This window comes from Polypterus senegalus, chromosome 2 (genome assembly GCF_016835505.1).
Source record: "Polypterus senegalus isolate Bchr_013 chromosome 2, ASM1683550v1, whole genome shotgun sequence".
NCBI lineage: Eukaryota > Metazoa > Chordata > Cladistia > Polypteriformes > Polypteridae > Polypterus > Polypterus senegalus.
Window position 1 is genome coordinate 212,782,291 of NC_053155.1, and position 14,782 is coordinate 212,797,072.

At 36.7% G+C, this 14,782-nt stretch overlaps 1 protein-coding gene across 3 annotated transcripts in view; it reads left to right on the plus strand.

Annotated features, from left to right (window-relative positions):
* enox1 (ecto-NOX disulfide-thiol exchanger 1) overlaps positions 1-14,782 on the plus strand; it is a 326,189-nt gene that overhangs the window by 34,141 nt on the left and 277,266 nt on the right. The window contains exons 1-3 of one of the 3 annotated variants that reach the window (XM_039745281.1): positions 6,779-6,871; positions 6,966-7,118; positions 14,167-14,301. In XM_039745281.1, coding sequence (XP_039601215.1) covers positions 7,109-7,118; positions 14,167-14,301 — 145 coding nt within the window. In that variant the 5' untranslated portion in view covers positions 6,779-6,871; positions 6,966-7,108. Of the gene's footprint in view, positions 1-6,778; positions 6,872-6,965; positions 7,119-14,166; positions 14,302-14,782 lie in introns of those variants that run through there. The other 2 variants (XM_039745280.1, XM_039745282.1) reach the window with 2 other exon arrangements.

The following is a 14,782-nucleotide window of genomic DNA, read 5'->3' on the forward strand; positions in this document are numbered from 1 at the left end:
GAGGAAATGAGGATAATTAAAGAACAATGTCTTACAACTTTGGAGATAATATGCAAACTCCATCCAAAATATTCCAGTGTTTGGAAACAAACCATGGTTTATGACCCTGCAGTGAAACATATATAATAACCACTTCTTCATTCTAGTTTTGGCAAAAGTACACTCTCTCAGTTTTCTGTTATTTTTATACAAATGACTAACCCACAGAGATGCAGTTCTCACAGCTAATCAGCACTTCTAATCAGGGTATACTAGATTAAATACTGAGTATTCATCCTGTTTTTAAAAGCTAAAACCAATGGAACATCTCATTCTGAAGTTACTGTTGCTAATTCATTTAGAAGTGATCTGCAGCATTTGTCAGCTTTGCAGTAACTTATAAGAAATAATATGTGAGTTACATTTATTTTTATTTCTTCACTGCCACTACCAGTTCCTCATCATCATACAGTAAGTATTCTAGCACAATACAAATGTTTTAGTGTGTCCAAAGAAAAATAGTGCTCTCAGGCTTGTTGGGTCTGGGCACACAGGCAGTGACGAAGCTCTGCATCCCCAAGGTATTTAATGGGGAAATTGGGTATAAAAATAATCATGTGCAGGTGCAATCAGTTCAGATGATTTACTTATTGATACTCTGTGAGGTATAATCAGGGCACCTGCATTCACAGTAGAATAAAAGGAAGCCTGAGTAGATTCGAAGGAGATTAAGAAAAAATATTTAAAAGAGAATGTCTGAGAACAGAAACAGTCTGAAGGTTAAAGGGAAAGAAAGAATGTAGGAATGAAAAAAAGAAGCCAGACAGAATTGTAGATGAGCCGATGATATGAAGAGAAGGCATGCGATCAGGAACAATTCCCCTGGTGGAGCAAGTGGACAATGCTTATGAAGCAGAGTCACACCTACTCAGTATCCAGAGTAGCAGGAGTGACAAACTACTCTAGAAGATCCTGTAGAGCACCAAGGTACAGTGGTGTGAGAAGGGAGCAGGGTTCACAGGTTCCCAGCTGAACACAGAGGGATGGCGGCGCAGGCACAAGCCATTTAGATGGATGATTATGCTTCCTGGTGGATGTCTCCACTTGCTGAGCATACTGTAGAGGATGAGCAGAGGAGATGTCATTTTTAGATGGATGCAAGGCTTGTGATGGTCTTTATGGACAAATCCTGGTTTATTTTAACATTGGATGTTTAACTTCTTTATTGTATTCTATATTAATGTATTTTTTTACCTCATTCTGCTCTAGTGAACTGCAAACTGCATGCTCTGGGACTTGTAACTTATTATTAATAATTATAATGGCATATTTTCAGATACCATTACCTAAGTTAGCTAACGTGACCAGGATAAGTTAAAAGTGTTGCAGTTTATATTTTTTACTTGTAGAGCACAAAAAACTTATGATTTAATCATGGTTTCATACAAGTCAGAATCAGGCACTTAATTAGCACTCTTCTAGTTTAAAATCCACAATCCTGCCAACTATGCTAAATTGTCTATCTGATAATGACAACATTCACATCTGTAGCACATTTTCATACACAGAATGAAGCTCAACGTGCTTTACAAAATGTCAAAGAAATAGTTATAAGAAAGGTAAAACAAGAATAAAAGTAAGAAAAATATATCAATACAGGCTATAATAAGTAGACAGTAAAGTGTAATATATAGTGTCATATTCTAAGTCTCTAAATATCAGTATGATGCTAAGATCAGATAGCCAGAAGAATAGAAAAAAACAAACAAAAAAAGCCCAGTTAAGCTGTAGAAAAAAAATTCTGCAGGGCTTCCAATGCCAAAAAAGCTGCTCAGCCACCACTGGGCATTCTATCCAACATAAATATTCTTAAGTCATCCGTCAATGTTTCCAGTCTTGGCCCCAGAGGATTCGCTGCAGTAGGTCTCGTGGGCAGCTAGGGCACCCGCCTTTATTCGAGCATCACAGGAGGCTGCACAGTGTCGTGATCAGATAGTGGTAGCACAAAAAAGCCACCATAGAAAAAATGAAAAAGAAAGCAGAGAAAAGCAGAGATTAGCACAACTAAAATATAACTACAAAAAAGAAAATTTAAAAAGTGGGTTTTTCTGAATTTGTTAAGGTGATCCACAGTTTTAGCCCAGCGTATCTCTATTGGTAAAGTCCGCTGTGGCAACCCCTAACGGGAGTAGCCAAAAGAAGAAAAAGTATCTCTATTGGTAAAGTATTCCATATTTTTTGTCCATAACAGCAAAAGACTACCTCATTGCTTTTTTTTTATTAGCTCTTGGAATTAAATGTAGACAGTTATTAGAAGATCTAAGGTTATGACTTGGAGTATAGGGTAACAGGCACTCCAAAATATAGGAAAGAGCAAGATTATTTAAAGCTTTATGTACCATTAGTTGTATTTTAAAGTCAGTTCTAAAGGGCACTGGTAACCAATGTAATGAGGCTGGAAATGGTGAGATGTGTACAGATCTTCTTTTTCTAGTTTATTTATATTTTTGCTGCTGCATTCTGAACTCATTGACTGATGTCTTTCTTAGGCAGTCCTGTTAGGAATACATTTACGGTAATGCAGTGAACTAAAACAACTAAACATCTTGCAGTTTTATAAGTGGGTTAGCTTTTGTTGTGATACTTAAGTGAAACAATGCAGTCCTAATAATATGGTTAATGTGTGATTTAAAGTTTAGGTCCATGATTACACTCAAATTCTTTACTTTCACCTTGACTTTTAATGCTAAGGGGTCTGGTTTATTTCTAATACCCTCATTATTTACATTTTTGCCAACCACTTAGATTTCTGTTTTTTGTTTGTTTAGCTTGAGAACATTACCACTCATTGATTCAGAAATACTGTACAAGTAAGACATTTAATCAGTGAGGCCAGAGCATCAGGGTCATCAGGTACTGTAGCTAAGTAGTGCTGTGTGTCATCTGCATAACTGTGGTAACTCACCATGTGTTTCAGTATAATCTGGTCTAATGGAAGCATGTCCATTGAAAAAAGCAATGGCTCTATAACGATCCTTATGGTACACTAAATATACAATACTAGCCAAAGCCCGCCATAGCATATGGTGGTGTAAGAATAGGAACAGAAAACGATGAGAAAGGAATTCAGTATAACAAAGGCTTAGGAAACCACCGTCGCAGTATAACGAAAATAGCAAGGAGCGAAACCAATGGCAATGGTCAAGAGAGTACCTTCCTGTAGCAGGCTACGGAAAACATAGACATATATAAATAGACGCCGCATTCACTGTGTTGCCCAGTCGACACGATAAGTCAGCGCATCCGCCCTATTGTGAGTGGTAAAAGTGCCATTTAAAATAATACAGGTAAACGTGGAAACCAGGTTTTCTGATGAAAAAGCAATAACGTTTTAAACAATATCGTTTACATACAACAGATTTTGGCGAATCGTTTACATGCAGTTATTTATATCCATGTATACAATAAATATGTGCGTTTCCCATGGTCTTAGAGTTGGTGGGCGGGGCTCTGTGAGTTGGAGGGCGTGACTCTCTGTCTTGCATGCGGTGTAAAGTCAACGTGGCTCAGAGGTGCATGTGGACTTTTGCACAGACGAAAGCGACTGAGGCTGTGTTTGGTGAGTTGTTGCATGCCTCGAGAGCGACGCTGGACTCGGGAGGACGGTTACAGTTGGTGTGCGTGGCTCTGTCGTGCGTATCCCATGACGCGGTAGGAGGGTTAGAGTTGGCAGGCGGGGCTCTGTCTTGCTTGCACTCACTGTCTTGTGTGCCCTCAGTGTCTTGCCTGCGTTCAATGTGCGTGCCTAGTGAATTATATATATAGATTATGAACCTCTGAAGTAAATCACCACAACTAACAAAGAATTTTCTACTTGTTAACTAGGACTGAAACCAGTTTAAGACACTGCGTGAAAGACCCAACCCATTGCCCAAGGTGATTTATAAGAATTTAGTGGTCTGTGGTGTCAAACACAGCACTCACATCTAAGAGAACAAGAGCAAAAATGTGTCCTGTGTCCACAATAGCCCCTAACTCATTAACTACTTTAACCAGTGCAGTTTCTAAAACCTGACTGAATGTTATCAAGAATGAAATATTTGTTCAAGTAAACAGTTTACTGTTGAAAAACTGCATTTTGTTGAATTTTACTTAAGAAAGGCAGGTTAAAAATAGGTCTAAAGTTTTCAAAGACTGAGGATTCAAGATTATTTTCCTTATTTATTTTTCTTAATGTGTGAAATGTGTTAAAAATTGCTGTATGGTGCTATTCTTTAGTACTATAGAATATGCTTCAGATTTAAACTTATTTTAAAGCCAACACACAGTATGCAAGAATCTAAAATGTGGATACGTGCCATTCTCCTTTGAGCAGTGCATTCGGCAGTATTAATATTTTTTTTTAAGTTACAGATTTTATCATGGATTTGTTCCTTTTACAGTTAAGAATGATGTGCTTAAAGATACTGAGTCTTTTTTTTTATGTTTTTATCGGCCAAGCATTCACTTTCATATCGGCTTTTCTTTCCATGATTCTCAAATTAATACTGCTTAAAATTTGACATTATAGTTATGAATTCCTTATAAATCTGTGGTGGGTTGGCACCCTGCCCAGGATTAGTTCCTGCCTTGTGCCCTGTGTTGGCTGGGATTGGCTCCAGCAGACCCCCGTGACCCTGTGTTCGGATTCAGCGGGTTGGATAATGGATGGATGGATTCCTTATAAATGCTGTAAACATATTTTTCTTGGAGTATAATATTTGAATATATTATATTATTTCATGAATCTGAGATGTAAGGTGGCACAGTGATAGTGCTATGCCTCGCAGTAAGGAAATCGTGGGTTTACATCCCGGGTCCTTCCTGTGTGGTAGTGCTTTGAGTAGTGAGAAAAATGGCATATAAATGTAACAAATTATTATTATTATTAGGCACATGTAAAATAAATAGAGGGAGAGAGAGTTTATAAAATGAAAGTTTCAGAATTGATGATATTTTACAGATGTTCCTATCATGACTTGTCCTTCTGTCCACTAAATACATAATAATAATATTCATCCATCATCCAACCCGCTATATCCTAACTACAGGGTCACGGGGGTCTGCTGGAGCCAATCCCAGCCAACACAGGGTGCAAGGCAGGAAACAAACCCCGGGCAGGGCGCTAGCCCACCTAAGGGTGCGCACAAGCACACACACGGGACAATTTAGAATCGCCAATGCACCTAACTTGCATGTCTTTGGACTGTGGGAGGAAACCCATGCAGACACGGGGAGAACATGCAAACTCCATGCAGGGAGGACCCGGGAAGTGAACCTGAGTCCCCTAAATACAAGGCAGCAGCACTACCCACTGCGCCACCGTGCCGCCCGCATAATATTATAATACTGCAATCCTTATTAAAAACAAAACATCTACCTTATACAAGAAGTATGCACTAAATATTACAGAATTTCAGCTCACCCTTAAACTGCTGTACATTGCCATTGTAGATGTTTATGCACTTAACCTTACATAAAAGGTTTACTTTGTATGCTACAATAATTATTTTTATAGATTTTCTTAAAGTTTTCATAAAAGCTTACTTTCTGGACAAAGTATGGTATCATTTATAGTCTAGCTTTGGCTGCAGTGGAGACTTTCAAAAAACTCTCAGCTATAAAAGTGTTACCATGGTATCAGAAGCGGGCGACAAAGAGCTATGCCTTGTTTATAGGTAGCTCATTTGGCTACACTGTGGAGAAATCACCAATTATCAGCAGGCCTCAAGAAATATGCTTAGAAAAAGATGCCATCAATTTTCTCCTACACTGGAAATATTTTCTGACAGTTTAATGGACTAAATGATGTTATGATTGAAAACCACTAGTGGTGCTGGAGACTAGACTGGGGCCCTGGCTTATGACTAAAATGGTATGAATACAATACATTGTAATTCCTGCATTGGCATTGATCCATATAAACATTTGGAATACAGTATATCAAATAAAATTCACATCTGTGTGCTGGATTTGCAAAGATACAAAATGCATTGTTTCTCCTTAACCCGTTTCTCTCCTTTTTTAGCATTTATTTTTTGTGTAGGTGATTCATGTTAATAGGCTTAAACTCTTCATACATTTTTACTGTTTAATTCTGTGTAAAGCATCTAGTGGCAAAGGCATGAAGGCTTTAATCAATTCCTTAATCATGAGCATATGAACATTTTATAAAATTACTCCAGTAATATCTTGTACTGTAATTTAATGTTTAGCATGTGACAAACACTGATTGATTGATACAATGGTAGAAGGGATCACTGGAAAAGTTTTGCATGGACATTACATAAGCCTTGAAACTGGGAGGCATTTTGTTCACACAGACTAATCTTTGCACTAGCATATTTCAAAAAGATTCCAAAAATGTGTTTCTGAAACACTGCCATGATGAAAATCAAGAATCTCTGATTTATTTAGACAAGCTTCACTGAGCAATTAGTATCTTTTAAGACCTTGGCTTCCCCTATAAGCTGCATTCTGTATATGTTAGAAGTAGCTGCTCATTTTTTTTTACCAATACTGATTTTTCTTACAGAGCAAGAGAGTGATATAGGTTTTGTGGGTAAAAAGTTATGTGGTACCCTCTATCCTTGCAGGATTTAAAAGCATCTGACAGACAGAAAAAATGGCATTCGTCACTCACTCTACTAGCAGCAAGGTCAGACACAGCTCATTTGCTAGGGCTCTGTGACAAAACACAATAAACTGTCTCTGGGGAGTCAGATGTCCTTGAATTGCAGGCATTGTCACATTGACTTCGGGGAACAGGCTGCATTTGCCTCAGTCTGTTCTTCGTGAAAATGGTGAATTTAATTTGATTCTTCTGGATCAATTGATGGAATCATTTTGAAATGTAAAAATGTAGTTTTGTTCAGCTAGCTTTTCATTCTTAGACTTCACTTGTCCTTCTTTTCTGAGCACCAATTAGAAATGTCTGTCTTTTTCAGAGCTTAATGTGCAGCTATGGGATCCTGCCTGTAACAACAAGTCGCTTCAGTCTGCCGGCACCAGCAGCTTATCAGTGCCAGCAGTGAGTGGATGCTCCGATGAGAGCACAGGGCAGCTGAGACAAGAAACTGACGGATCTATCATGGCTGGTGGTAAATATTGTCCTGTTATTTATTGCGTTACAACAATCCCAATGAACAAATAAATACCATACATCAATAAAACATTTCATATATATGACATCTATAATGATTTGTTCCTCATTCTTGTATCCTAGCAAAATTATACAAATTTCTATTTCTGAACTTAACAATTTTCGTTTTCTGTACCAGTAAAATCCATTTTTTACTTTGTCTCCAATTAACAGGAAAAAATCCCGTAATCAACAATATTAATTTAATCTTTATAAGATGGATTCCAGGTAGGAATGGTAGCATGATGGTTACTGTTGCTGTCATATGGCTCCAGAGTACTGGGTTTGAAACCCATGCTGTCTTTGTGGGTTTATGTATTCTGTTATTGTCAGGGTGGGGTTTTCAATGGGTACTATGGCCTTCTGCACTTTTTATAAATATAAATACACATATATATCGATGTGTGTGTGTGCACGTATTAATTGTCAATTCTAAATTGTCACAGAATGGGTGATTGTGGACTGGTGCCTTTTACCCATTTCTGCCAAGGTAGGTACCAGTCTCTCACAATTCTAAATTAGATTTAATAGGTTATGGGAAAGTGTATTAATGACTTCAATTATGCAGTATACTTCAGCAAGATTCAGCAGGTTCAATTAATGTAGAATTAAATGAGTAGATTGATGTTAAAAATCCAAAAATTAAATCACTACACAGAAGGTAAGTAAGTAAGCCATTAAGTGAATTCAAAAGAAAAATATTTCAGATTTGGTGAGTATCAATTCAAATTTGGACATTTTGCTTTACCATAAAATATTTATGGTAGTGACAGGAGTATGATGAAAAGAAATATAATTAAACAAAAGCAAATAATGAGCTTTGTACAGACTGCAAATGTTATGCCATTCATTCATAAAAACTATGTGAAAAGTTTGAAAATTAATGGAACAGAAGCTTTCTCAAACATTCTTTGAAAGTTTTGTTCGCTGATAGCGTATACAGTCTTTTGACAGCTGAAAAACAGCTGCTTCATGGCTGAATTTATTATTTGTTTCCCAAATCTTTTTTTTTCTATCCAGTTATCCACCCTCACATTTTCTTCACATTGTCTTCTTTTTAAATTGAAGGGTTGTAGAAAGTGAGGTTGGACACATGTACAAAAATAAACATACAGTTACATGTATTCATGCCAAGGCAGACTACATGTAATTGTGTTTGAGATGTGGAAGGAAAACCCAGAGAAAGCCCAACCAGTTATGGGGAGAATGTGAAGACTCCACACAAACAGTGGTCAAACTGTGGATTGACTCAATCTAGTAATATTTACCAACTGTGATTTAAGGAATTGTGTTTTTATGGAAGTCTATGAGGTTAATATTATTTTGACAAAAAATAGACTAGTCAGATTGGAGGCTACACTTAACTAGTGTCCTGTAGTTGAAACAACGGGCAGAAAACAGTTTTATTTTAATTTCTAGTCTAGGGGAACTTGATAGCACAGCTATTCTTTTCAGTGACCATTAAAATGGATGCTCTTGTTAAGTTATTAACAATCCTAGTATTGATTAGGGACTGAATAAATGAAAAATGCCTTTTGCCTTTGTTAATTTTGCTGTCTTCTGTTCCTTCTTCTTGTATTGTTTTGGAATGACAGAATTGTTGTTTTCTCAACCGTTGCTCTTTTTCCTCCAGTCCCTTGTCTCACTCATTAGGATTTCATTTTAAGGAAAACTTTTTTGTGCTAGATAATGCTTTCTTGATTATTTCATCCATTTATCCAGTTACAGTCCCTCAACAAAAGTGTCTACCAAGGAAATTTGTTTGCAAATTTAATCTCTGGAACTATCACCCCTGTTCTACATTAACAAAACAAAATTATATATGTATATTTTTTTCTGGAGATCTATGCATCTCTTTGTGGTGTACTGTATCTTATTTTATCAACAGATGAAGCAGAACTCATTCTGGAAGCAGCTGCTTACCATTTTTTTTTTTGCCCTTTGTATCCTTTTCATTTTGTATTCTTCTAAAACGATTTCTTCAGTATATCCTGACAATGTGACACAGCTAAAAAGGTTTTGGTTGCGTTAATTTCCAAAGAACTTCTTATCACAGGTTACAATTATATTAACTAAAAGACATCTTTTGTTAGTTTAGATTGCACATATCTTTTGCATAATTTATATGAGCAACAAGTAGTTATAAAGGACAACTAAGTCTATGTATAATAAATTCAAAAGGACTTATTAATTTTCTTAAGTGTCAAGTGAAGCTTGTTTATACTTTATTCAGATTTTATAATCACACGCAATAATTCTGATAAGCCACATCCCGTAATTATTATGTCTGCTCTTTTATTTCTGCTTTGCTAAAAGTTACAGTAGCGTATGACACAATTGGTGTCACAATTACAGCCTTTACATTTACTTGAACATTTGATTAGGTCAGAAATGTTAAAGAGGGTGTCATCTCCCTTTTGTCAATATATTAAAATGCACATTTCAGGTTTATGTTTGTATTTGAAAAGGTTGGGATTCACATCACTGGAACATTAAATTACTGACACATATGGGAAATACAGAATAAAGTTATTTGGCATTTCCATGCTAAACAAATGAAAGATTTGTTATGCCCAGCTGGCACTAGCAATATAACAAAGTGATCACTAGCCTTTGAATGTTGAACTCAAAACATTTGATTCTGTTCTGGATTGTTTCCATAGTTCTGCTTCCGAGCTGAACTTATGTGACGTGAACAGTTAAATATTATACCCCAGACCAAAGCTCAGTCACCTGCTCAGAGCTATAAGTAAAGAGATATACTCGTAATTAAAATACAATATAAAGTTCTGGCAGCTTCTGCTTTCACTGCATCTTTAAAACAAATCGTTTAACTTGTAAAAGGCAGGTTGTTATAATATAGTCATCTTCATACTGTTCCATTGCTCAGGGTGCTGAGCAGACTAATTAATCATTAAAACTTAAACTAAAACAAAAACATAAACTATTAATCATTAAAAAAGATCAAATATAAGTCTATGCAATCATAAAAATTACAGGAATGAAAACCATATCCATTGTGTAATCAGAGCTGAAAAGAAAAATTACAAACGTAAAGAAAAAAATGTCCAAAAACAAAACCAAGTAATTGTGCAATCCTCCCAAAGCAATTAAATAATATGAAAAACAATGAACATGAAAGCTGGCAGATTGATAAAAGTAAGAAACAATAAAATATTAGAGAGGAACAGTATAGGAATTTACAGCTGGAAAGACAGAAGTTCTTTAGTAATGGGATCGCCTTTGCCACCTCTCTGTTTTACAGCACACCAACACATTATACTGAACACACCGTCACAGTGCAAATGTAGGAGAACGGGGTTTCTGTAATGGGAAAGCAGATTCAGAAAATGGGTGAATGGATACAAATGAAAACAAAATGGTTTCAGGTACTTAGAAAAAAATAATGCGAGAAAGGAGATGTGGGGTATATGTCACATATACAAGGAGTGATATAAGGTTTTGAGCTGGACCTATTAAGAGAAACACCAGTAAAACTATCCAACACAACATAATCCATACAAACACTAGTAAAATGTTTACAAGGCATTTCTGTATCAGTCAAATAGAACATTTTGTTTTGCTTGTTCAACCACTCTTCTTTATCTGGCTTCACGTCTTCATCTTTGGCATACCACACTTGACGGAGGTAGCCCTTCAGATTTGGAAAAGAAGTAGTCCAGGAAACCATAATCTGAGTTTTTTTTTTTTTATTTATTAATTTTATTACAATCAATACATAGCAATCAAGTTTTTACAAAAAAAAAAGAATTATGCTAAGAACAGATCGATCCCCACCCTTGAGAGAGAGAGCAAGCCAAACGGTGTAAAATTTAAGGCTTTTAAAAATACCTAAATCAACAAATTCTCTGTGCTTTATAAAATCATTTCAAAATATTACTGATTAGATCCTGCCATGTTTTGAAAAAGTCTGCACAGATCCTCTAACTGAGTATTTGATTTTTCCAATTTTAAATAATATAACACATCAGTTTCCCACTGACTTAAAGAGGAGAGTTTGGGTTCTTCCAGTTTATCAGAATAAGTCTGCGTGCCAACAGTGTAGTGAATGCAATCACAGTTTGTTTGTCTTTCTCCACTTTAAGACCCTCTGGAAGAACCCCAAACACAGCTGTTAATGGGTTAGGAGGGATTGTGAGTCCAAGACTGTCTGAGAGGTAATTAAAAATTTTGTCCAGAATAATGTTAATTTGGAGCAGGCCCAGAACATGTGACCTAGTGAGGCTGGGGCTTGGTTGCAACGTTCGCAGGTTGGATCATGCCCTGGAAACATTTTGAGAGTTTTAGTCGAGACAGATGTGCTCGATATATAATTTTGAGTTGTATAATTGTATGCTTTGTGCATATGGAGCTTGAGTGAATTCTCTGCATTGCTACTTTCCACTCCTTTTCTGATATATTAATTGAGAGGTCATTTTCCCAGTGTCCTCTTGGATCTTTGAAAGGAAGGGATTGTAAAAGGATTTTATATATTGTAGAGATGGAGTCTAACTCCTTGAAATTGAGCAATAATTTTTCCAGCGTGGATGAGGGTGCAAGATGAGGAAAATCTGGAAGGTTCTGTTTAACAAAGTTCCTGATTTGAAGATAGTGAAAGAAATTTGTAGCTGGAATGTTAAATTTGGAACGTAATTGTTCATAGGATGCAAAGGCGTTGTCTATATAAAGATCTCTAAGCAAGTTAATTCCAAATTTTTCCAGATATTAAAAACTGCATATGTTTGTGAGGGTTGAAAGAGGTGGTTCTTTTGCAGGGTGCCACAGAAAGAAGCTTCTCCGTCTTAAAATGCTTTCTACATTGGTTCCAGATTCTAAGTGAGTGGAGCACAATTGGGTTATTAGTGTATTGCCGATAGCGTGTGTTTATTGGAGCACAGAGCAGGGAATACAAAGAAGTACTGCAGGATTTTACTTCTATTGCGGTCTATGCCTGTGTATGTTCTTCTGTTTGTGTCCAGGTTCTTATCGACTGTATATTTGCCCCAGTAATAAAACTGGAAGTTAGGTAGAGCCATGCCGCCTTCTGCCTTTTGTCTTTGTAGGGTCGCTCTTTTGATGCGTGGATGTTTAGAATTCCAAATAAATGAGGTTATTGTTGAATCTAATTGCTTAAAGAACGATTTATTAATGTATATTGGTATGTTTTGAAATAAAAAGGAGCTTAGGAAGAATATTCATCTTAACAGTGTTAATTCTTCCAGCTAGTGTGAGATGAAGGGTTGACCATCTATGCAAGTCTTGTTTAATTTTTTCCATACAGACGACGAAATTTTGTTGATAAAGAGCTTTATGTTTACTTGTGATGTTTACCCCGAGGTATTTAAACTGTTCTGCAATGATAAAAGGAAGGGTGTCTAATCTAATATTATATGCTTGCGAATTCACGGAAAGAGTACACTTTTATTCAGATTAATTCTGAGACCAGAGAGCTTTTGAAATTCTGTGAGTGCTGCTAAGACTGCAGGCACAGAATTTTCTGGGTCCGATATATACAGTACCATGTCATCTGCATATAATGAGATTTTCTGTTCCAGTCCTTCTCTGCTAATCCCCTTTATCTGATCAGTATTTCGACAATGTATTGCCAGTGGTTCAATGGCAATTGCAAACAGCAGTGGTGACAAAGGGCATCCTTGTCTTGTGCCACGTTCTAGTTTAAAGTAGTCTGAGCAAATGTTATTGATGCAAACTGAAGCTTCTGGGTTAGTATACAGTAATTTAATCCATGCACAAATGTTCGGGCCAAACCCAAACTTCTCCAAAATAGTAAAAAGGTATTTCCATTCAATCATGTCGAATGCTTTTTCTGCATCCAATGATAATAATATTTCTGGGGTGTTTGATTTAGTTGGTGAGTATATTACATTAAACAGGCGTTGAAGATTTGAAGGCAAGTGTCGGCCCCTAATAAATCCAGTTTGGTCTTGTGATATTACCAAGGGGAGCACTTTCTCCATCCTTCTAGCTATGATTTTAGAGAGTATTTTAACGTTATTCAGAAGTGAAATTGGTCTGTATGATGCACATTGTAATAAGTCCTTATTTTGTTTTGGAAAGACAGTGATTAGTGCTTGGCGAAAGGTTTGTGGAAGAGATTGGTTATCTCTGGCTTCTGTAAATGTTGCTAATAGGAGGGGAGCTAGCTGAGCGGAGAATTTCTTGTAATCTGAGTTTTACTAGTCGGTCATATCGGAACCAAGGGGAACATATCTATAACCTTAGTGCTACTGCTTTTATTCCACTTCAGGAAGAACTATTCAATGTAAAAGTGCTCACTAGAGGGTAAGCTAAGTGTCATAAAATAATAAATTGCATCATGCGACTAGACCTATTTTAGCCTTTTTAATATTTTGACATTGGGTTATCTTGACATTTACTGAATGTAAAATCTATATTCAAATTGCTATTGTGTTGTTTTTTCTAAAGTAACCAATTATCCAAGCAATGAAAATAAAAATATACTGAATGTTACATAGCCTACCAAACTTCAAAAACAGAGAAGCTCACTGAAATGATGTAATTTACAGAAGGTGCAATTAGTTTGCTTCTATCCAAAATACTGCTCCATTCTACTAGGAGGAGAGTACATGAAAATGATTCTGATAACTGAGATGTGACAAAGCCAATATACTGTCATAGGTCAGGAATGCACCTGATGAAAGGTTAATATCTGAAATATTGTCCTTTTAATAATTGTTTTACTTTTCAACATAAAGTTAAATTTCAGATTTTTTTTCAATTCTGTTTATAGAAAAACTGTAGGTAATGTGGAAGAACTTATAAATTTGCATCAAATTAGTGACTATATCATGTTTGTGCATAGTACTTATATTATCACTTTCCCACTGTAGTAATTTATGATAGAAGAGATTAAGTCATGTGAAGAGAAAATGCTTTGTAAGCTTAGACAAATCACCTGAAAGAAATTCATTGTACAAAAGTTTATGTGATCAGTATATTAAGAATCTGTTTCTGTCTTCTTGCAGCAGAAGAAGGCTTGGGAAGTGTAGGAGCAGATCGCACCCATATTAGCGTTCCTGTTACAGACCCCGCTGCTTGGGCCACTGCTGTGAACCTCGGTATCGTCCCCATGGGGCTAACTGGACAGCAGCTTGTCTCAGGTAATTTAATGTTTTATATTTAAGACCCATGTTTGTGTCTTTTCCTATTCATTCATGATTAATTGTACAATATTATTCTTATTGTGTCCTCCCTAGCCTTGCTTAATTAAGAACCTATACTTGTGGTTATGTGGGTGGAGTGGTGGCTCTGAGGCTATGGATCTGCACTGGCAATCGGAAGGTTGCCGGTTCGAATCCCTTAAAATGCCAAAAGTGTCTCTGCCCTGTTGGGCCCTTGAGCAAGGACCTTAACCTGCAATTGCTCCGTCTTGGCTATGACGTTAATCTGCATGTAGGCCCTCCAACCTGCAGGGAAAAACTTTGGGGTTGGTGGCAGAATTGGCGCTCCAGCCACCATAAAAAACCTCACACTGCTCCACTACATCTGAACTAGTGTGGTGCTGAGGTATCACCCATTGCATGGCTGCACTCGGGTCCTAATCTGGATCCTGAGTTGGTTTGTTGTGTGGTGGGTGCGGCA